Source organism: Adiantum capillus-veneris, chromosome 15 (genome assembly GCF_014529385.1).
Source record: "Adiantum capillus-veneris isolate H3 chromosome 15, ASM1452938v2, whole genome shotgun sequence".
Taxonomy (NCBI): Eukaryota; Viridiplantae; Streptophyta; class Polypodiopsida; order Polypodiales; family Pteridaceae; genus Adiantum; species Adiantum capillus-veneris.
Genome location: NC_140945.1, coordinates 108,252,561 through 108,275,884, shown reverse-complemented (window position 1 = coordinate 108,275,884; position 23,324 = coordinate 108,252,561). Strand labels below are relative to the sequence as shown.

The 23,324-nt window shown below is 47.3% G+C and overlaps 1 protein-coding gene across 5 annotated transcripts in view; it reads left to right on the top strand.

The window, feature by feature from the left end:
* The first annotated feature begins 219 nt into the window (after positions 1 to 219).
* The window catches only part of LOC147441237 (uncharacterized), a 41,343-nt gene continuing 18,238 nt past the window's right edge, over positions 220 to 23,324 (top strand). The window contains exons 1-10 of one of the 5 annotated variants that reach the window (XM_086482917.1): positions 220 to 407; positions 514 to 639; positions 763 to 1,004; positions 1,806 to 2,018; positions 2,577 to 3,053; positions 3,132 to 3,251; positions 3,321 to 3,443; positions 3,859 to 3,966; positions 20,091 to 20,163; positions 20,254 to 20,333. In XM_086482917.1, coding sequence (XP_086339043.1) covers positions 861 to 1,004; positions 1,806 to 2,018; positions 2,577 to 3,053; positions 3,132 to 3,251; positions 3,321 to 3,443; positions 3,859 to 3,966; positions 20,091 to 20,163; positions 20,254 to 20,333 — 1,338 coding nt within the window. In that variant the 5' untranslated portion in view covers positions 220 to 407; positions 514 to 639; positions 763 to 860. Of the gene's footprint in view, positions 408 to 502; positions 640 to 753; positions 1,005 to 1,805; positions 2,019 to 2,576; positions 3,054 to 3,131; positions 3,252 to 3,320; positions 3,444 to 3,858; positions 3,967 to 20,090; positions 20,164 to 20,253; positions 20,334 to 23,324 lie in introns of all 5 variants that reach the window. The other 4 variants (XM_086482916.1, XM_086482915.1, XM_086482918.1 and 1 more) reach the window with 4 other exon arrangements.

Genomic DNA, 23,324 nt, shown 5'->3' with positions numbered 1-23,324 from the left:
TTGCCCAACGCCAACCCTTTGATTCTATGGGGCCGAAATATAAGCTAGCAGCAACAAGAGTCACGCAAGTCAAACGAGACTCAATTTCCTATCTCACGTGGCACTCCCTCACTAATAGAGAGACACGCCGTCTGCCACGCAAGCAAGGGGGAAGACGTGGCGCGCCACGTCATAGCGCACCGAGCGCTTTACGCGCTCATTTCTCGCAGTGTGCGATTGGCATGAAAAGAGCTGCTCTCTCTCTCACAGTCTCTCTCTCTCTCTCTCTAGCAGCACCGGGACATGTGCGCAGGTTTTTCCTCTAGAACCCATACGATGAAAGGGAAATAGAACAACTCTCCAGCTTCGCAGCTTTAAGCTCAACTACAACAACCCACCTCAACAAACTTTGCGCTCTGCTCAATACAGTAAGTCAGAGAGAGAGAGAGAGAGAGAGAGAGAGAGAGAGAGAGAATTCTTTGCGTACCAAGTAGTCTACCTGATCAGTTTCTTCTTAACGTAGTAATTTTTCAGAATTCTCTCGAGTGAGGAAGTGGGTTTTAGTAGCTTGCCGAAGAACACAAATTGTTGTGCTTCTCAAGTAAAATTTTTAGCTTCATTCGTAAGCATCCACAAATGTTGGAGGTTTTCGTGAAGCTTGTGAGTGTTTCTAAAGCCTTTGATTGAGGTATTTGAGAGAGAGAGAGAGAGAGAGAGAGAGAGAGAGAGAGAGAGAGAGAGAGAGAGACACGATTGGGTTAGATATATGCAAAGAAATGACAGGAGCTCCTCTACATGGAAGCCTGTAGCAAGATTATGTGAAATGGCATGAAACCAATATGCACAGAATAACCGATTTGAAGGGTTGGGCTTCGTGAAGAATGGGAATGGAAGACATCAAAAGTCTTGATGAGCGGACAGGATGGGCCTTTTTGTGGACAGGTGCTGAATGGGTGCGACATTTCCTCGTTCTCACTCCAGGAGTCTTAACAATCTATCCTTCTATCCACAGAAGTAATGTTGAGGTAAACATCACCTATGTAGATTAATTACTAGTAATATCTTCTCTGCAATTCCAAGTTGTAAGGCGAGCCTAATCAAGCTACAAGGCATAAATGTTCATAATTGCATAATGATTCTTGTCCTACTTTATTTCGTGTTCGTTGCCCTACCAAGAAGCTAAGTCAAAGTTCATTCTTGCCTAAAACATATGCAGTTGTTCAAAAATCAACCCCTTTCTTTTCTGATCCCTCTCTTTATGATTGGTATGTGAGTGAATCTAAAGCCTTTGCAAATGAGTGGACCGATGTGCATATTTACTTGTTTAGATGGAACCTCAATGTAATTTGAGTGGCAGACAAATGACAAAAGTCTGCCCTATTTTGCCTAGAGAAATTGCTCACTTTTTGCAGCTGGCACACATGTTCACGATTCATCTGTTGAAGTCGGACATGTGTAGACATATAGACAAACAGTTACTTGTACATCTATGTTTGCTTACCGCTTGCATATATCAAAGCTATCTATTGGCAAGAGCGGATGTTCCAAAATTTAGTTGCTGTTCTGTACACCTGCCTTTTGAACTTGGGATGTCTATGCAGCATACAGGTTCTTATTTTTATGTAAATTTGTTCATTCATGTAATAGTTTGTTTGTTCAAGTACTTCTCAGACGTTGGAGAGATATTGTTGCTCCTATTGTGTAAGAAATAGCAATAAAAATCTTTTGGCTGCAGTTCCATTGCAGCTTGTGCGGTATGCAAAGGCATATTTATTGGTTCATGATATAAATCTATTCAAGCTACTTATTTCTTGTCAAAATTGCAGAAAACAGTTCTTGTGGATAAATGTGCCATTGGACTCCACAAACCTTTGCCATTGACAGAGTCTAAATCATCCAAGTACTCTTTGAAAAAACGCATATGGAAGAACCTGTTAAAGCTGGTACTATCTGATCAAATCTTTTCTCAGACAGACTTGGCAGTAATTTCGATCAGGCCACGGAGAGGGAAGACATGTTACTTGATGTTTCCGAGTGAGGTAGGTCAAGATCTCACAATTAATTGTGCTAGAATACTGAGATTTTTACAAATTTTTTGCTAGTGTAACCTTTTGTATAGATGGCATTTTTCCCACCTTCGGTTTCTTTCTTTTCCATGTTTCCCCCATTTGTAAGTTCAGAGTTATGCGACGTAATAGGGGTTGTGTGCAGGAATTGTGTCAAATAGTCAGCTTTTAGCACAACGAAAATTCTGGTAATGATATTAACAATAGAGTTCCTCATGAAAAAATCCTTTAGATGAAAACCTTTGCAGCTTCGTTAGGTAGAGATGTTTTTTTTCTAGGTTCTGGGACTATGTGAAGTTTACAAACATTGTCCAATGTCGTAGTTGTCGCGACAAATTGTTTACTTTTTTGTTCCCCTTTTGAGAAAGAAGGTCGTGGGGCAAAGGACGCAAACATTACAGTTTTTACAGCTTCCTTTTGAATGTTGGCATCATGCTCACAATTTGTGGAGGACTAAGCCGTGTAGTTGAAGTAAGGTTCATTCTCTTTTTTTTTAATGAATTGATTTTAGCATGGTTAAATCCATGGCAGGCAGAAGCTGAGGTTTGGAAGGCCGGGATTGAGGAATCAATAGTGCTTGTTACTGTGAGTGATTCAAAAAAAGTACGAAAAAAGTGGCGAAGAAGTAAGGCGATGCAACAAGCTTCTGATGCTTTTGATCAGACAAAGACATTTTTGCAAACGAAGTCACTGTTGATACCACCTTTTGGACTGAGGTGGCAAGCATATTCACCATTGTTTAAAGTTCGAGAAGCCAAGCAAACAGCATCCCTTACTAATCCATGTAAAGGGGAGACTGTGAATGCCAATGCAGCTGAAAATGTTAATCCTGCATGTATCAAAGCAAACCCGATTAAACCACTTTGGTATGATCTAGAGTCGCTGAATGGCTGCACCAATTTTCTTTGTTCCAGCTATTTAAACCTTCGGGCATTGGAGCATACATCTTTAATGGTTGATCATTTTAAAGGGTCTTATCAAATGGGCGATTCATCTTTGCCTGACGAGGTGAGTGTACTTGTAATACTTCAGCATGTATAGTGAATATCAGTATGAAAGGGTATGTCATTTGTGCTATATTTGCAGTTGAGACTGGAGGCATGGAAAGGGACGGCCCACAGAATTGTCAAGGCTTTGGTAGATCAATTACTACTGAACAATCCTTCTCTAGAGCCGTGCATTTCAAATGATGAACTTCTGGACCAGGTTAGGGCTTTATTATCCAAGTGTGGCATCTCTTAGCATTTTACACTAAAGTGATCTTGTGTTTTTCAGCTCTGGTGTGCAAGTGAAGTCTGGGTTTTTGGTGCAGTTCATGACAAAATAATGGGTGCTTGCAAACAAATGTTTGCCATTCAAGATGCTTCTTTGAATAACATTCTTGCCAGACTAGAGAAGGTAATCAATTGAACACCAATTTCATCCCACATCTTTCGGGACCTCAATGTCTGTTGTGTCTCTATTCCTTAGGCACCAGAGCCTAGAGGTCCTGTAGTACATGTCTAGACCATTTCAAGAGGAATGCATTGTTATGTTGAGTCAAAGGGCTTTTACAAGGGTAAGTTCCAATTTTTGAGGGCTTGAAATGAACAAATTGGGCCTTTTTCTCCTAAACCACCATTGAGTTGTTGGTCTTGGTCAGCTATAACATGGCCCACAAAGGTTTGCCCATGCTTTACAGGGCGTCAAGTCATGTGTGATGTTCAAGTCCTCAATGATTTGTGTGATGTTGCATCTGTAGTGTTTGAATGTTTTAACTTCATCTTCTGGCTAATGTCTAGAGCTTAGCAAACTAAGTTATTCAATTATTTAGGTGGATCCAGAAAAATTAGGTGTGAGAGCTGAGTTTGAGGTCTTGGTACTTGGTGAAGCACTGGATGAGTTTCGTCGATTGAATCAGTTTCGGACTCCTTATGAAAAGGTGTGCATTAAATTCCCAAGAGGGCAAATGTATAGTAGGTAAAGATTGTATTCACACTCATGCGTGCGATCTTATATATCTATAAACAGTGTGTGTGTGTGTGTGTGTGTGTGTGTGTGTGTGTGTGTGTGTGTGTGTGTGTGTAGTGTTGCAGGTCTTAAGTCTGACAAGCAGTCGTGAGTGGTCGTTATAGGTAAATTGCAACAGGGTTGTTCTTTTGCCGGGACCTATTTTACAACATGCTCACAGCTCACAAATTATGTTTTTTTTTCTTTCTTGACCTCTCAAATGAGTGTGCTTGCTGTAGTTGCACTAGGAGAGTTTAACAAGAGCTGCAACACAGCCCATTTAGGGGCGAAATATGTGCATAAGTTATTTCACCTGGTTTTATGAGGGGTGGGGTCGGTTGCTTAGAGCTTTGTGGCTCAGTCTTACCAGTTCTTTTGGATGAGAATCTCGACAGGCTCTAAGATTGTTCAGCCAAAGGAATTAGTTGCTTTATTTATTCAGTCCTAGGATAGTTTGAGCTGCAGCTTTACCTTTTCTTGAAGATTGGCCCTTGGCTAGATTGCCAAAAGAACCTTCAATCGGACCTCTGAACTTTGATAAATGGGCCTTTACATTTCCTCTCTTTACTATACGTTACCTGGTTGGACACTAAGAGGACAAACACTTGTATGCTCTAAACGTAATCTTACAAAAACCAAAACCAAACTTTAGAAACGGCTAACAGGAACGCACACGGCTTGCCCTTGTCCCTATTGTTGATTTGGGCAAGCCGTATGCGAAGCGGCAAATGCAAACTGTAGGAGGGCAAACTGTTTTTGAAGTTCGTTTGTGATTATATGAGAAAAAATGCAAACAAACTTCAGAGACGGCTTGTACACTTGCCATTTCTGCTTGCTGCATTGCACATTGCTTGCCTTTGTCCTTGGCTATCTGTTAGGAAGTCGTTTTGACGCACAACGCACAAAAAGCACACATTTTATTTTTAGTTGAATTCTTTTGAAAATTTTGCCCTATTTCTAGCTATTGCATCTCCCTATAAGAGTTGGTAAGCTTTTAGTGTCAAAATTCTCGGCTTCCCCTGGTCTCGTCCAAGTTATGGTCATTTCCAATCTTTGAGACTAAGAATTCTCTTCCCCTTTGATTTCTTGGGGGGAGAGAGAGAGAGAGAGAGAGAGAGAGAGAGAGAGAGAGAGAGAGAGAGAGAGAGAAATGAAATGAAATGAAATGTTATATTAACGTCTTCAAAAGGCCAAAATGACCTATGAGACCAATCAGTTACAAAATAGTGAATCTAATACCATGTCTGGGTACAAAAGAACTAGAAAAGAACGAGAGAGAGAGAGAGAGAGAGAGAGAGAGAGAGGAAATGAAATGAAATGTTATATTAACGTCTTCGAAAGGTCAAAATGACCTATGAGACCAAAAAATTACAATTGGTGAATCTGATATCATGTATGAGTACGGAAATTACAAAGAACTAACACTAAAACACTAAGGAAAAAGGAAAAAGGAAATGAATCTGAAGCTGATTCTGAATTGAGGTGAGATACAGGGAGGAGAGGGGGGGGGGGGGGGGGTTGGTGGGTTCAAATGAAATCTCTCATCTGTCGCTGTCGAATCTCATCAACCTCCTCCATGGTTAGTACTCTGGTTGGGTGTCTTGCATGTCGAGCTAGAGTGATCCGTATCTTCTGCTGCAGCCTTCGTTGATGGTGGGAGACCCTGAGAGAGAGAGAGAGAGAGAGAGAGAGAGAGAGAGAGAGAGAGAGAGAGAGAGAGAGAGAGAGAGAGAGTTGAAATGAAATGAAATGTTATATTAACATCTTCAAAAGGCCAAAGTGACCTCTGAGACCAAAAAAGTTACAATGTGGTGGATCTGATACAAAGTCAGAGTAACAAAAGTAACAAATTGACAAAATGAAAATATTGTGCTATGGAATCCTGAACTGCTAGGTGTGAAAGCAGCTAGCTGGGATGGCTAAATCACAAGAGAGATCACAAGAGATCTAGCATCGGTCGTCGCTGGCGCATCTCATCAATCTCCTCCATGGTCAGTAGTCTGACCGAGCATCGTGCATGTCGGGCCAAAGTGATCCGGATCCTCTGATGCAGCCTCCGTCGATGCTGTGTAGTCCTGCGCAGTCGTGGGCGTCTGGATTTTCCCATCTCGGTCGCTCGATCGATCAGTGTGCCTTCGGTGTAAGGCAACAAACTCTGCTGTGGTGGTAGCTCCTCCGGGTGTCCAGTGTCTTCTCTAAAGAAGTCTGTGATCTGTCTTTGAGACTACCTAGCCTGTCCTCTCGTCAGGCTCTCTTTGTGTCTGCGCAGCTCGAGCAAAAACAAACCCAGGCATCTCTAATCCTCGTACCGCATTACTTTGGAGAGAGGTCCAAATCCCTCTCTGAACAAGCAGTGGAAGCGGCCTCGTATCTCGTAGTAGACGGGGCAGTGGCATGTGTAGTGCAACTCTGTCTCAGGCTCCATTTCACACATGGGGCATGTCCTGGCCAATAGCACATCGTATCCCATGAGACAAGTGGGTGTCCATGTATCTGGGCCTCGTGACAAAACCGTCCTCCGTAAACTGGAGAAAATGTTCTCTGTAGAAAGCCATCTTCGTGCCTAGCTCTTGTACTGGCTATATCCATGTCCTCCTGGTGTCTAGCTGAGTCCAGTCCTGGTGGATGAGCCTGGTGATCTTGGACTGTGTAAGAGTCAGAGAGGGCGCATCTATTGAGTACTGGAAGGGGGGCAATCTGTCTATGCTGTATCTCCCAGTCTCGATCCGCAGTTGGTGTGAAAATGTGCGTATCTGGCCAATAGCTCATCGTATCCCATGAGAGAAGTGGGTGTCCATGTATTTGGGCCTCGTCACAAAACCGTCCTCTGTAAGCAGGAGAAAATGCTCTTTGTAGAAAGCCATCTTCGTGCCCAGCTCCTGTATTGGTTGTATCCATGTCCTCCTGGTGTCTAGCTGAGTCTAGTCCTGGCGGATGAGCCTGGTGATCTTGGACTGTGTAAGAGTCAGAGAGGGCGCATCCAGTGAGTACTGGAAGGGGGGCAATCTGTCTATGCTGAACCCATGCGCCTGAAACCATGATGTCATCTCCCCATACCAGCATGCTGTATCTCCCTGCATGGCTAATTGTCGAGAGGACTCAAGTGCAAGGCGGGCATATCTGTCTCTGGGAAGTTTCCACATGCGGTGTTTGAAGGAGATAGATCTGGTGAGTGCCTCAACCACTAGTGGGGGGCAGCTAGCTCTGCTCGGATAATGGCACGTGGTACTGAAGCCTTGGCTCTAATAAGCCGCGAGATCATAGAGACCAGAAGGCTTCTACATGTCTCCACATCCATCAGTGCGACCCGTCCTCTCGTGATGATCCAACGAAGGTCCCCATATCTCAGCTCCATAGAGCAATGCAGAAGCCACCAAAGTGTCAAAGAGCCAGAGCTTCGTTTGAGGTCCTGAAACTGAATGTGTGAACACATCCTCTCCAGTCTAGCCAATGCTGCATGGGCTCTGGTCAATCTAGTCTCTGCTGCTCTCCTTAATGAAAATGCCGGTCCACTAAAAACCACTCCAATGTAAGTGTAAGCATTTGTATACTCCACTGTCTCCTGGCGGTATGTGTATGCGGGTGCTGACCTCCTGGTCCCTGCCAGCTGTGCACCTCTATCACCATCTCTCTCAATGTAGTCAGAAACCTCATCCACATACATACCAAATAGAGTAGGAGAGCGGGCAGCCCTGCTTCACCCCAATAGTGGAGTAAACCCGTGTAGGTAGACCCTCCGAGGTGCGTACATGCCCCACTACTGACCTGTATAATGCCATGACCCCCCAAATGAGCTCTGTGGGTACTCCCATCTCCTGTAATTTGCGCATCAGTCTAGCTCTGGGTACTGTGTCAAATGCTTTGTGGAAGTCCACAAAGCTACAATAGATCCGTCTCCCATGTGATCTGCCCTCCTCAATGATGGCTCTGATTGTCAAGATATGGTCAAGAGTAGAAAAACCTCTCCTGAACTCTACTTGTCCAGCTGCGCGTTTCCCCTCCCTCTTTGCCCATCTACTCAGTTGCTGCTCAAGAATGGATGCATACAACCGTGCCAATGTGTGTCCAATCATGATAGGGCGATAATTCCCAGGCTCCATAGGGTCTCCTGACTTGAAGATAGGTACAATAGTAGATAGGCTCCAAGTATCAGGCAAGCCCTCACACATGGCACGGTTAAACATAACTGCTAGAAGCTCTGCTAGTAGATCTTTGGCATGCATGAAATGCTCAGCCACTAAGCCATCATGATCATATGCTGTCCCAGTCCTCATCCTGTCAATGGCCTTCTTCACCATCTCAAGGTGAAAAAAGCACATATGTGGGCATGGATCGGGGGGTCGAGAAGGGGCGGCTGTCCAGGAATTGTGGACAGAGATGATGCGTACTGGCCCCAGGCCTCTGTAGAGGTAATGGCGGGGGGGGGGGGGGGGGGGGGGGGGGGGGAGGGGTGTGTGCGCTCATAAAGAGCCGCCATGCCTCACGTGAAATGAAATATATTAACGTCTTCAAAAGGCCAAAATGACCTATGAGACCAAGCGTTACAACATAGTGAATCTGATACCATGTCCGGATACAAAAAAGGATCTCACAGGCACTCAAAGTAGAGATCTCATCAAGAGGCAGGTCACATACCCGTTATACATTTACACGAGAGACTGACTCAATTTATACAGAGGACATTTGGGATCGTCTATGCACAACTGGTCCAGGCCCCTCAGGAGTGCACCACCTTACTGACCGAGACACTGCATGGTGCTGCATCAAAGGCATACCCACACACTCAACCCGATCGGAGGTGACATTCTGGGAGCATGCCCCAAAATAGTTGGTATGATGAGGAGTGCAGAGAGATGAGAGCCCAACTTCAGAGGGATCTTCTTTTAGGAGTCATCACTTACAGACGATCTCGGATCACTTCCTGACCCCTTGCGCGACAGAAGAAGCGAGCTTACCTCGCCCAGATGGAGCAAGACTTGTATTACTTGTTCTTGAGTAGAGACTTAGGAGAGGCACGGTGACTCTTTTACGGTTCCTGGACAAGACCCCCTTCCACATCCTACTGAGCCATGCCCAACTACGAGCACCTTCTTTACCATTGAGATGGTAAAGAAAGCCATTGACATGATGAGGACCTGGAGGGCATGTGATCATGATGGTCTAGTAGCGGAGCATTTTATACATGCTAGGGATATGTTGGTAGAGGTTCTTGCAGTGTTGTTTAATCGTGCCATGTATGAGAGGTTACTTGAGACTTGGAGGTTGTCTACTTATGTGCCTATCGTCAAGGCAGGCGATCCTACAGAGCCTGGGAACTACCGCACTATTATGGTTGGACACACATTGGCACGATACGCATCCATTCTTGAGCAGCAGTTGAGTAATTGGGCAGAGAGTGAGGGTGTACAGGCAAAGGGTCAGGCCGGTTTCAGGAGGGGTTTCTCCACTCTTGATCATATTCTGACACTCAGAGCCATTATTGAGGTGGGGAGACGGATTTATTGCAGCTTTGTGGATTTCCGCAAAGCATTTGACATGGTACCGAGAGCTTGAGTGATGTGCAGACTGCAGGAGATGTGGGTGCCCATAATGTTGATTTGGGGGATTATGGCTCTATACCGATCAGTGATGGGACATGTACGCATTCCGGAAGGGGTATCTGATTTTGTTCACTCCGAGGTGATAGAGGTGCCCAGCTGGCAGGGACGTGGATCCCGTTGTTGCTATATGCTGATGATATTGTGTTGATCTCTGACTCACCAAAGGGTATGCAACGACATTTGAATGCCCTACATAGTTTTGCAGAGGATAGTGGATTGTCTGTAAACCTTGGTAAAACCAAGGTTATGGTGTTTAACACCACACCGTAGTGGATCAGGAGATCAACACCTACTTTCACATATGGTCAGGAGATTGTGGAGTATACAAATGCATACACTTACCTCGGTGTAGTCTTCACTGGCCGAGATTTTCTTTGAGGAGAGCAGCAGAGACTAGATTGACTAGAGCTTATGCGGCTTTGGGAGGCTTGGAGAGGATGTGCTCGTAGGTTCAATTCCAGGAACCTTGGATAAAGTTATGGCTCTTTGATACTTTGGTAGCCTCAGCTATGCTCTATGGGGTGCAGGTTTGGAGACCTTCTATAGGCCAGGATGGTTGGAAAAGTATGGAGAGGCCCTTGGTATCTATGATCTCTCGACTGATTAGAGCCAAGGCCTCCGTACCACACGATATCATTCGAGTGGAGCTAGCTGCCCCCCCTTTGGAGGGAGGCTCTTACCAGATCAGTCTCCTTTGTACGTAGCCTATGGGATACTACTAGAGACAGATATGCTAGATTGGTCCTTGAGTCTTCCAGACAGTTAGCTCTATAGGGGGACACATCATGCTGGTATGCACAGATGACATCATGGTTTCACATGGCTTCACCATGGACAGGCTGCCTCCTTTCCAGTACTCTCTTCAGGCACTCTCGATGTCTCTGACACGGGTGGAGATTACTAGACTCATTTGTCAGGACGTGATTGAGCTTGACACCAGGAGGACATGGATAGAGCCGACACAAGAGTTGGGCACGGAGATGGCTTTCTATAGAGAGCATCTTCTCCACCTCACAAGAGATGGGTTTGTGATTCGACCCAACTTTATGGACACACATCTATCTCATGGTCTACGTTGTGCCATTGGTCAGATATGCACATCCTCATATCAGCTCAAGATTGAGACTAGTAGATTCAGAGGGATACCAGCAGATAGCAAGATATGCTGCTTATGTCTTCTAGATCCAGAGACAGAGGTACATTACATGTGTCATTGCACAATGTACTATGAGATATGAGGCCATTTCCATTGTCTATTCAGAGAGGGGTCAGGCCTCTATCTAGGGTCACGAGTTATGAAGATCAGAGATGTCTTGGACTGTATCTACTTGAGTTACACATGCATAAGAGACACTTTACTGAGGAGAGCTGGAGAGATAGTCCCAGAGATAGATTACAGATTTCTTTACACTAGATATTGGACAGCCACACACACACACACACACACACACACACACACACACACACAGAGAGAGAGAGAGAGAGAGAGAGAGAGAGAGAGAGAGAGAGAGAGAGAGAGAGAGAGAGAGAGAGAGAGAGAGAGAGAGAGAAAGAAAGAAAGAAAGAAAGATTTTTAACGTCTATGTCAGGCCGAAATCGGCCTATGAGACAAATCAAATGTACATGGTGTGTATGTCATCCGTCTATCGGAAAGACAAATGAAACAAAAACTGATACAAAACTGAACTGAGTGTAGGTAGTGGGGTATCTGAGGAGGGATGGAGCTCTATCTCTAGGGGTATATGCATGTCTATATGCTCAAGGTAGTACAATCATGAGAATGCATCAAGCTATCTAGCTCCATCCTGTACTAATGGGGGGATGTAAGATGTGGTACATGGGCGGGTCTGGTGCCAAGGCTGCCCGGATGAAAGCTGTCGGGTCGGCCCTCATCCGAGCCACTCGCTCCTCAGTGGCACGGCGCTCCCGGGCTCGGATCTCCTCGATCTGTCGGTGGTGGGAGCTCGCGCCCCTGTAGCCTGTGACTCGTGGTCGTCGTCTAGCTCGGCTCACCTCCGCCTGTGGGAGTGTCACTCCCCTCTGAGTGTCTGGTGGGGGAGGGGCGGTAATCCTCTGAAAGAAGTCTGTGAGCTGCGACTGTCTCCCCTCTGTCTGTGTAGCTGTGTGTGGCTGTAGTAGTGTGTCCCGATGGCTCTGTATCTCTAGTAAGAACCGTCCGAGCTGTCTCTGATCTCGAGAGTCCATGATCTCTCGGAGAGTGGGCTGTCCTCTAAATAGGGCCTCATACCTGCCTCTGATCTTAGTGTATGCTCTGCATCTACATACAAAGTGCTCCTCACTCTCCACCTCCTCTGTGCAGGCTCTGCAGACGCGCTCCTCCTTGGGAACACCAGTATGTCTCCCGATCTCAATCTCTAACCTGTGTGAAGCCACTCTCAGCTGACCAATCGCCACCCGTGAGCTATGTGGCATATATGTGTCCATGTAGCGTGGTCTCTGTATGAACCCCCCGGACAATATGGTGAGAAACTGGTCTCTGTAATCTGACATCCTCGTCCCCAAGCCAGGTGACTCCCAGACTCTCCTAGTGTATAGCTGCCACAGATCCTGTCTCAGTACCAAGTTCCTCTCACTGCGAGAGAGGTGAACATATGGTGAGTGGGGGTCGTACTGGAATGGTGGTAGGCTCTCCATGTCAAGACCGTGTCCCTCAAACCATGCTCTGACCTGTGAGTACCATGCTCTCTCATGCCCACTCTCTGATAGCTGTATAGCTGCCTCAAATGCTCTACGAGTAAGTCTGTCAGGAGGTAGCTCTCTCATCCTCTGGATGAAGCGGACTGTCTGGAATAGTGCCTCTACCACCATGGGTGGTGTGGCGAGCTCGGCTCTAATAATGTCATGTGGCACTGTCTTCTTGCTGCGGAGCAAGCGTGAGATCATACATACCTGTGGCCTCTCAAGCTGTGTCCACTGGTCAGCTGTCAATCCTGGTGCCCATACTGCCGCCGAGTACATCAAGGCCGGGGTGACTAAGGTGTCGAAAAGCCACCCCTTCGTGCGGGGTTCCTGAAAGTGTGCCTGGTGGCATCTCCGCTCTAGCATGGCCAGAGCTGCATATCCTCGGGTGAGCCTGTCAGCAGCAGCCTGCCTCATAGTGAAGGGTCCTGGTAGGCTGGTGAATGTGATGCCAAGGTAGACATAGGAGGTGACTACATCAACCTTTCCTCCTGCTGCTGTGAAGGTGGCAGCGCTCCTCACTGCACTGGATGTGTGAAAGATCATAACCTTGGTTTTGCCAAGGTTCACAGTCAACCCCCTGTGTGTGCTGAATTCGTCCAAGGCCTCAAGATGGCGTTGCAAGCCCTCGGGTGACTCTGAAATCAACACAATATCATCAGCATATAACATGATGTGGACCGGAGTACCTGCCAAGTCGCTCCCCTCTCCCCCTGCTCGCAGTATGTAGTCGGAGATCTCGTCGATGTAGAGCCCAAAGAGTGTCGGGGAGAGTGGGCATCCTTGCTTAACACCAATGGTGCTAGCAATGGTCTCTGAAAAACCGCCTGGGCAACGAACTCGACCCGTCACCTTCTCGTAGAGAGCATATATGGCCCAAATCATCTCTGTTGGTACCCCAATGCTGTGAAGGCGCTGGAAGAGTCTCTCGCGTGGGACTGTGTCAAAGGCCTTGCGGAAATCCACAAAGCAGCAGTAAAGCCTCTTCTTCCGCGCCTTTGCCCCATCAATGAGGCAGCGCAGAACGAAGATGTGATCAGTGGTGGAGAAAGCTCTTCTGAAACCTGCCTGGCCTGGAGCTCGTAAACCCTCGATCTCTGCGTAGCAGCTGAGCTGTGCCTCAAGTACTGCTCCATATAGCTTGGCCATCGTGTGGCCAATCATGATAGTCCTGTAGTTCCCTGGATCCAGGGTGTCGCCAGATTTGTGGATAGGCACTATGGTGTGCTGTGTCCACTCCTCTGGGAAGCCCTCCCCTATAGCCCGGTTGAAGACATGTGCAATCAACGGGGCTATAGTGGAGGCCGCATAAATGATGTGCTCACTCTGTAATCCAGTATGGTCAGCTGATCGTCTGTGCTGCATGCGGCGTATGGCCCTCTCTACCATCTGTGCTGTAAAGAAGGAGCACGTGGGGCGTGGCTCGTGTGGCTGTGGGATAGGAGGCTGTCCTGGCACCTCGTAAAGTTGCTCTGCATAATCATGCCATATCTGTGGATCCTCAATAGCTGTAGTCGGACGTGGCTCGCGCAGGGTGCGCCATGCTGTCGCGCTATCCATGCTCATGAATAGGCGGTATAGCTCAAGCTCCTGTGCCTCTTCGAATGCTCGCCGCTTTTGGCGTGTCAGCGTCTTCATATGCCGTCTGGCCTCTTTCTCTGTGGTCTCTCCTAAGGCTCACTGTGCGCGGAGGCGTCGGTATAGCTCTCTGCACTCATCATCATACCAGCGGTTCTGAGGCATAGTCCCGGGGGGGGGAGTGCGTCCTGTGTGAGTGGTGTGTGGAAAGGAGCTAATAGCTGAAGTGTGGAGAACGGAAGAGATATGTGATGTGAGAACTGAGAGTGGTGTGGATGGGTGGAGGAGGCATAGGCCATGCTCGACCTCGGCCGAGTAAAGAGAGGCTAGCTCATGTGTGAAATGGATGGTGGTGTGTGGAGTGTGTGCTGTGGAGCTGTGTGGGATGGTATCTCCGGTGATGGAGAAAGAGAGGTATGTGTGGTCGGCTCCGATGGGTATGGGTGGAATGGTGAAGGATGTGATAAGGTGTGTAGCCTCCCTGGGTCCCAGAATATAGTCGACTGTACTCCCCCCTCCCTCTGCAACTCCATGTGGCATACAAGTCAGGCCCCCTGAGGTGGGCCACTGGACCATCCTGTTATAAATAACGAGACGGTGCTGGGAGCCAAGTCGAAGTAGATGTCGTCCGTAGGCTGTGACTGGAGCTCTGTCTGCTATATCTCTCATAGTAGCCTCCTCATCTAGAGTGTGTAGTGCCTCTGGGTCCTCGTGGTCATATGCCTCACACTGCTCACTGCGCGTACGGGCATTGAAGTCTCCCATAAGGAAGACTTCACCCAGTGTGGAGTACTCCATAATCTCCTCCGTGAGGCATGCGTACGGTGACTCCTGCTCAATAGGGGCGAATCTGGAGCTTGTGGGAGCAAAGTAGCAAAGGGCAATGTAGACGATCCTGTCTCGTGAGAGCTCGAGGCGAATCCACATGTAGCGGGCCTGTGGGTCCCGGGCAACAATCTGTAGTCTACTGTGAAGCCCCTGTCTAAAGAGTATGGCCACTCCTCCTGAGCCACGAGTGGTGTGTTGGCGCATACACCCCCGATGTAGAGACTCCCACTGGAATCCATGTATCCGTGGTAGCCCTCTCTCTGGGCTCTCGTGTGTCTCTGTAAGTAGAATGATGTCTCGACCTCTCATCACCTCCTCAAGTCTCTGTGGGTGTGTCCATAGGTCTCCATTGCAATTCCAAACCGTGACATGAATCTCCTCGTGTGTCCCACAGGCCGCGAGTCCCTATGCGATAGTCTTGCCATCAATGATAACCCTACCATCTCGATATACTGCCTTCTTCCCTTCTTTGCGGGCTTGGTGGACTCTAGGCATGCACGCGCGACGGTGATCTTGTTGCATCTTTGTGAGGTCATCATCAAGATAAATCGGGGGGCCTTCTAGCCATAGTAACAGGGGACGCCCTTTTTCGGGCTTTTTTACACTAAAAATCCATTTCAGCCCCGTCCCCCGTCCCCCGTTCCCCCGTCCCGGAATGCGTCCCTTGTGACTATGCTTCTAGCCCTCTCAAGATGACCCTCTTTCGGAGGAAAGAAGTTCGAGACTCCTCGGAGGCGAATTGGAGGATGAGAGCTCTCTTCTTTGGATCTTTGCCGGCTCTCCAAACTTTGGAGAAAGGGATCTCTTCTTCCTTGTATCCCACTTTCTTGCATAAAGCTTTCCCATCGCTCTCGGGTGTAGACCCTTCTTCTTCTTTGATGCCGGTCACTCGCACATTGAGACGGCGAGCTTGTCGCATCTTCTCCTCCTCGATGGTTGTGTGTACGATGAGTACCTCATCTTTTTGGGCTTCCTCTCTTGCAACCTTCTTGATGTTCTTTTTGACCACTTCGACCCATCCTTCTTTGGTGGCCTCTAATTTGTCCTCAATGCTTGCGGTGAGGGCTTTGGTGATCTCCTCCTTGAGGGCTTCCTTAGCCTCCTCTTTAATCTCTCCTTCTTCGGGGGTGAGGGATGTGATGGAAGCATGAAGGAGATCGATTTGTGCCTTCATCTCTTCTTGCTCTTTCCTCCATCTCTCCCTCTCCTTCCCGTTCTCCCGTTCCCTTCTCTCCTTCTCCTCTTTGAGATTTTGGATTTCCGCTCTCATGTCCTCCTTCTCTTCGTTCCATAGCTTGATGAGGGTGGCTTTCTCCTCCTCCCATATCTCTCTCTCCATCCGCCATTCTTTCATGTCCTTCTCCAATTGTGCAAGCCTCTTGTTCGTGAGCATGAACGTTGTCTTCATTGTCGATGCCGGCGTCTTGATGATGGGGGAAGACATGGCTGTCTTCGTAACTACCCTCTCTTCATATTGTGAAGAAGAGGGGAGAAGGGGAAGAGAGGGAGTACTTGTGTGTATGCGTGTAGTGTGTGTGTGGGTATGTATCCGTGTGTGAGAGATTGGGGGCAGCGGGCCTGGTGCACTTGGTAATGCTGCCACAGTGAGGCAGCGGCAAGTGCTACAGCCTTGGCAGCGTGCAGTCGCAACAGGTCAGCTACAACGGGTTCAGCAGCAGCAGCAGGGCGCGCGCAGGGGGTGAAACAGCAGCAGCAGTGGCGCGCGCAGGAGCAGCAGCAGTGGCGCGCGCAGAGAGAGAGAGAGAGAGAGAGAGAGAGAGAGAGAGAGAGAGAGAGAGAGAGAGAGAGAGAGAGAGAGAGAGAGAGAGAGAGAGAGAAAGAATGAATTGAAATGAAATATTAAAACGTCTTCAAAAGGCCAAACTGACCAATGAGACCAAACTGAGAAATCCATGTTCGTGCCCAACTCTTGTACCGGCTGTATCCACGTGCTTCTGGTATCTAGCTGAATCAAATCCTGATGTATAAATCTAGTGATCTTTGTTCGTGTAAGAGAAAGGTAGGGTGCATCCAAGGAGTACTGGAAGGCAGGCAGTCTATCCATGCTGAAGCCATGTGACTGAAACCATGATGTCATCTGCCCTTACCACAGCATGCTGTGTCCCCCTGTAGCGCTAGCTGTCGGGATGGCTCAAGGGCTAGCTGAGCATATGTGTGTCTGGGGAGGTCCCATAAATGATGCATGAAGGAAACTGATCTAGTAAGGGCCTCAACTATGAGAGCGGGGGCAGCTAGCTCGGCTTGAATAATCTCATTAGGCACTGAGGCCTTAGTCTGAATCAGCCGAGAGATCAATAGAGACTAAAGGCCTCTCCATAGATCTCCATCCATCAGTGCTACCATATCTTCCATGGTCATCTGCTGAGGGTCCCCAAATCTGAGCCCCATAAAGCATAGCTGAAGCACTAGAGTGTCAAGAAGCCACAACTTTGTTTGAGGTTCCTGAAACTGAACTTGCGAACAAATCTTCCTCAATCCTCCCAAGGCTGCATAAGCTCTCGTCAATCTAGTCTTTGCTGCTCTCCTCAATGAAAACACTGGTCCACTGAAGACTACCCCAAGATATGTGTATGCATTTGTATACTCCACCGTCTCCTGGCCATATGTAAAAGTGCGTGCTGACCTTCTGGCCCACTGTGGTGTGGTGTTAAACACCATAAACTTGGTTTTCCCCAGGTTAATAGACAATCCATTGGTTTTCCGCAGGTTAATAGACAATCCACTATCGTGGGCAAATGTGTACAAAACATCTAAATGACGGTGCATTCCCTCTGGGGAGTCAGAAATCAACATGACATCATCAACATATAACAATAGTGGGATCCATGTCCCTGCCAATTGTGCTCCTCTATCACCATCCCTCTCAATGTAGTCAGCAATCTCATCCACATACATGCCAAATAGTGTAGGAGATAGTGGGCAACCCTGTTTCACCCCAGTAGTGGAGTAAACCAAATCAGAATCCCCTTTGAAGTGCGTACATGCCCCACTACTGACTTGTATAGAGGATTGATCCCCCATATCAACTCTTTGGGTACCCCAATCTCCTGCAATTTAATCTAGCTCTGGGTACTGTATTGCAAGCTTTGCGGAAGTCCACAAAGCAACAATAGAGCCGGTCACAAAATGATGACGTGGCAGTACTACCCGGACATGATAGATGACGTGGCAGGACACTACGGCAGGCCAACGTGGCAGATGATGCGGCAGGACCGTACGACAGATGTGGCAAGGTTGTACGGATTTCCGCAATTTGCGTTGGTGCTTTTTGGCAGATTTTGAGGGACAATTGCTTTTTGGGACTCCTTGTTTTTGAGTTAGAAGCTTTTGGACCAATTGCTTTTGAGTTTATTGCTGTTGGGGCTTTGCTTTTGGCATCCCTTGTAAGAATAAAAAAGGCCCACGGCCTCACTCTTCAGAGCATCTGGATGCAGAGTCTGAGAGCCGAGAACCTGCGAGAATTGTACTTTGATCAAGCATTAGAATAAAAGAAATACCGAAAGGGGCGCCAGTCTTTGGGGCCAATCTCTCTGGCACGGAACTACGCCGTGCCGTTTCGACCAAAGTGAACTGTGATTTTAAAGCTGTGAAATGTTTTAAGTGATTCTCTCGTGTGTGGTGCCAGATTCCCGACTTGGGGTGCCCAAGCCTGTGACAACAGTCTCTCACGTGATCTCCCCTCCTCAATAATGGCTTTGAGTGTCAGAATATGATCAAGACTAGAGAAACCTCTCTTGAAACCCGCCTGTCCTGCTGCGCGTACATCCTTTTTCTCTGCCCATCTACTCAACTGCTGCTTGTGTGTCCAATCATGATAGTGCGGTAATTCCCAGGCTCCATAGGGTCCCCTGACTTGAAGATAGGTACGATAGTGGACAAACTCCAAGTATCAGGTAGGCCCTCTCACATGGCGCGGTTGAACATCACTGCTAGAAGCTTTGCAAGTAGATCTTTCACATGATTAAAATGCTATGCTCTAGGCCATCGTGATCATATGCTCTCCTAGTCTTCATCCTGTCAATGGATTTCTTTACCATCTCGGCGGTAAAGAAAGCACATGTGTGTGGGCATGGCTCTATAGTTTGGATGTCGAGATAGTATGGCTCGAATCCTTCGTTGTAGTCTCCGTCGATGCTGTGAAGCTCCTCTCCTCAGTCGTGGGCGTCTCGATCTCCCTAGTTCTAATGTTCGGTCAATGAGAGTACCGCGGGTGTGAGTATGAGCTGAGCTTTGCAGTGGTGGATGCTCCTCTATCAGTCCATTGTTTGGTGTGAAGAAATCAATAATCTGTCTTTGGGATTGTCTCTCTCCACATCTCCTCACTAAACTATCTCTGTGTCTGTGTAACTCAAGTAGAGTCAGGCCAACACATCTCTGGTCATGATAGCTCACGACTCTCGAGAAGGGTCCAAAGCCTTCTCTGAATAGATAGTGGAAGCGTAATACACTGTGCACCGACATATATAATGTGTCTCTGTCTCGACTCTCTGCATAGGTGGCATATCCTGCCAGCTGCTGGTATCCCTCTGAATCTACCAGTCTCAATCTCAAGCTGGTGTAAAGATGTTTGTATCTGACCGATGGCACACTGTAACCCATGAGATAGATGTATATCCATATAGCTAGGACGAATCACAAACCCATCCCCTGTGAGTTGAAGAAGATTCTCTCTATAGAAAGGCATCTTTGTGCCCAAGTCGTGTCGGCTCTCTCCATGTCCTCTTGGTGTCCAACTGGGTCAGGTCCTGGCGAATGAGTCTAGTAACCTCCACCCGTGTAAGAGACAACGATGGTGCATCAAGGGAGTACTGGAAGGGAGGCAAGCTGTCCATACTGAAGCTATGTATTTGGAACCATCCTTTCCATGGCTATCAGGGTTCCTGCAGGCTGGGAGCTATAGATATAGACCAATAGGTTATATCAAGCCTGCTGGGATGGTTTGCTATATAAACGTTGCATGCGGCAGTAAGTTTTTCCTGATGAGGTACGGTGAGAGTACTCCAGGATGTTCTGAATGATTTATGCTCCTTGTGCGCAGCGTAATGCCTATTTCTTTCTTATGGTGGGGATGCTCTAATTGAATGCTGTAAGAAATTTGCATGTTGCTTTGAGTTTGTTCTCAAGTGTGCTTGACTATTTGAGATATGGTAACCCTGGCGGTTTTGAATATAATGGTTTTTCTTCCTTCCTGGCAGCACATTATCCATTTCATCAGAATTTTCTAGTACCTCTTGGTATAAATATGAGTGTTATCTATGTGTTAGCTTGATATATGGGCTCACAAGTAAGATTCCTAACAACCACTGTAAAAAAATATTGACCCTTTCAGGCTATGTGCTTGCGGAAGACAGTACTGTGTATAATTAATGGAATCCAAAGCCTGATCAAATCCTGCACTGGAGGTTTATATTCTTTGCATACAGTTGCATAAAAAGTTGGAACTGTTTGGATGAAGTTCATGAATAGAGAAGATTCTCTTGCTATTTTGGCAGCTTTGAAAGATACAGAAGGACTCTTGCCTTGTACAGACGATCTCTTATCGTTTATGCTGCTATTGATGGCTCGTGCAAAGGTAATGCTTCATATATTTACTTCATGATTTTGTTTTCTTTATGCTGCCGTTAGTGGTCATGCAAAGGTAATACTTTTAAATGAACAGTATGATTTGCTCCCTACTTTTTACTTATGTTAAAAATAAAATAAGCTAATTTGATCTTTGTCTAAAGGGTCATTAGAGCCCCCAGCATATTGATTAGTTTGATCAGGAATGCACTATGTGATACGTACTTTGTCAGAGTTGCATTTCCTTGAAAGGGTGGCTTTACAAGGGTTGAGAGATGATGACCCTAAATCAAATTTTTCATGGAATTGAGTCAGAATCTTGGTTATTCTGCACATTATTAGTACCTAAACCTTCTTAGACCTGATAATGACTGCAAAAAGTTTTTTGTAAATTATTTTAATAGACCGATTGGACGTTCACCTTCTCCAGATGTATATCTAGTATTCACACCTCTATTCTGGCTATATCTTGCTGGTTTTTGTGCATGTGATTGGTCAAGTCTAACAAAGCCGGTTATGTGTTCCATTGGTACCATAGGGGTAGATATTTGTCCCAAGTTTCTTTTCCTGGAATCAGATGGCATCTTGGCTGTAATGGTGGCCGCTGCATAGACCTCCATATGGAAACTGTAGCACAACAGACCAAGGACTATGCTCTCATGTTCAAGAACATCTAGCCATATACAGGCAGACGCCTTGGAATCCGAGTAACAGTTATTGTCAGCAAGTTCTTGGCCATTAATAATAGTCCCCATCTTGCACCGCCCGTAGGGCGGTAAGGTCATGAAACATAGATACAAATGATTTAATGAGACCTTCATACTTTTGTCATTTCATCTACGATAGAACTGAGCATAATACCTTTAGCATTTGTAGAGCAATGTCCACTTCTATTGCATTGAATCCGTATGTATATTTGATATTTGTAGGCTCAGATGTGCAGGGATGGTGAAGACGTGTTGTGTGTATAGACTCGCTACTCAAAACGACGACGTTGGACCATATATCTCGAAGATGATGATCCTGACCCAACCGCTACTACTCACATGTACCTCCCCAAAGAGCCACCAACGGCTCATAAATGTCAGCCATCTAAGTCTATCTCCAAACTGAGTGGTGGTGGTGACCTGGCCACGATGTCCAATAGACCACCGTTCGTATCCTTGCCACGTGTCACTGCTTAGCCCAGAGAGTTCGTCCAGTGTGAACCAGGTCAGACCAACTGTACTAACTGTGTCTTGTGAAAGTGGCACTGTAGCCTGCTACATGTTGCCCGCCACAAGACTGCTCACCGCCTCGGTGAGAGGAATAGTGAAAAAACTGTGAAAGAAAACCACTAGGTAGTGCATCCGTACATCTTTCCTAAAGCAGGTGCTAAGCCCATGACCTTCCATGCCTCAAAAGTGGAGTTAAAAAACACTGCACTGCTTGCAAACGCCTTAAGCCTTTAAATAGGTAGGAACCTAGTATGTATGATTGCATAGTCCAAGAATCCCAATCGGCAAAACAGAATGAGACTCTACAGCAAAGAGATAAGCTCAGTTTGGTTCCAGCGCATCTTTATCCTCCATAACCATAGTGAGAGGAAAATGACCTGGTCTATGCTTGCAGTTGCAGATGAACCTTCCCACACTTTTTGCAACAGCACTCTTTGGAAAAGAGGGATGACCATAAGCCCAAGTAACACCGCAAATAGGGTTAAGCTCCATGATGAACAAAAAGCCTTCACAGCAATAGGATGGCAACCAGGTGAATGCTTGAGAGCCACATGCTAATGGGCTGATCATGCGGGGTGGGGGAAAAACCGGCTGAGGTTGAGAGGGGTGGGGAGGGCTAGATAGGAGCGAGAGGGGAGTAGATAGGGGAGAGAGGGGGAAAGTGTAGGGGCGAGGGAGAATTGGGTGAGTAGGGGCGAGGGGGTCTAGATAGGGGCGAGTGGTGGAAGGGGGTGGGTAGGGGTGAGGGGGGGCTGGTTAGGGGCGAGGGGAAGGGAGGGGGTGGGTAGGGACGAGGGGTGGCTGGGTAGGGCGAGGGGAAGGGAGGGGGTGGGTAGGGGCGAGGGGTGGGTAGGGGCGAGGGCTAGATAGGGGGACGAGGGCTAGGTAGGGGGTGGGTAGGGGTGAGGGGGAAAAGGGTAGGGGCAAGGGCTAGGTAGGGGGTGGGTAGGGGCGAGGGGGGAAGGGTAGGGGCGAGGGCTGGTGAGGGGGAACTAGGGGCGAGGGTAGGGAGGGAGAGGGGGGTAGTGCGAGGTGAGGCTGGCACTCAAAGGGTAGTGGGTTCTTGTAGGTGAAGAGGTTGGCATGACATGGAGCAGAGAGATATCATGAGCATGAGCATGAGCATGAGCATGAGGAGGGAATTTATCATGCTTGAAATGAACATCTTTTTGGTTGTATCCCGTCTTGAGGAAGCTTTGTGAAGGGAGTTCGCTAGACACAGAGGAGAGCTTTGTTCTGGTAGGAGAAGTAGACACTGATGGGATTGATGTTGAAGGTTTTTGAGCTTCTCTTTCTTTCCGCTTCTGTGATTCTTCATAGGCTCACCAGATCCAAAGGCTACCACCAAGGGCGCACTGGGAGTAGCTTCTGTGACCTTCAACCTTTGTGTTGGCTCAGGTGGCTCATTAGGTTTAGTTACTGTGGAAACATTGGAAGAGGGTGTACCTTTAGGCAAAGAGTGAATAGAGACTCCATAACAAGGCATATATTTGGTAGCATCCAACCACTCTAACAGATCCTGGTCTGACCCGTCAGGTGGAGTAGGCTGTTCCAATTCAAGGCTGGTTGCTAGGGACAAAGAACTATGTTGCACGACGGGATCCATGCCTCCTTCTAGGCGAATGGGTTGCATCGGGGTGCCAGAAATATGTATCCACATGGCATCGTTTCCCCAATCATGAAGTGCTTTAGTGTGTCGTAGCCATGGTCTACCGATGAGCAAGGGAAATCCGTCCTCCACCTGTGGAAGACGAATCACAACAAAATCCAAACTAAAAGTGAAA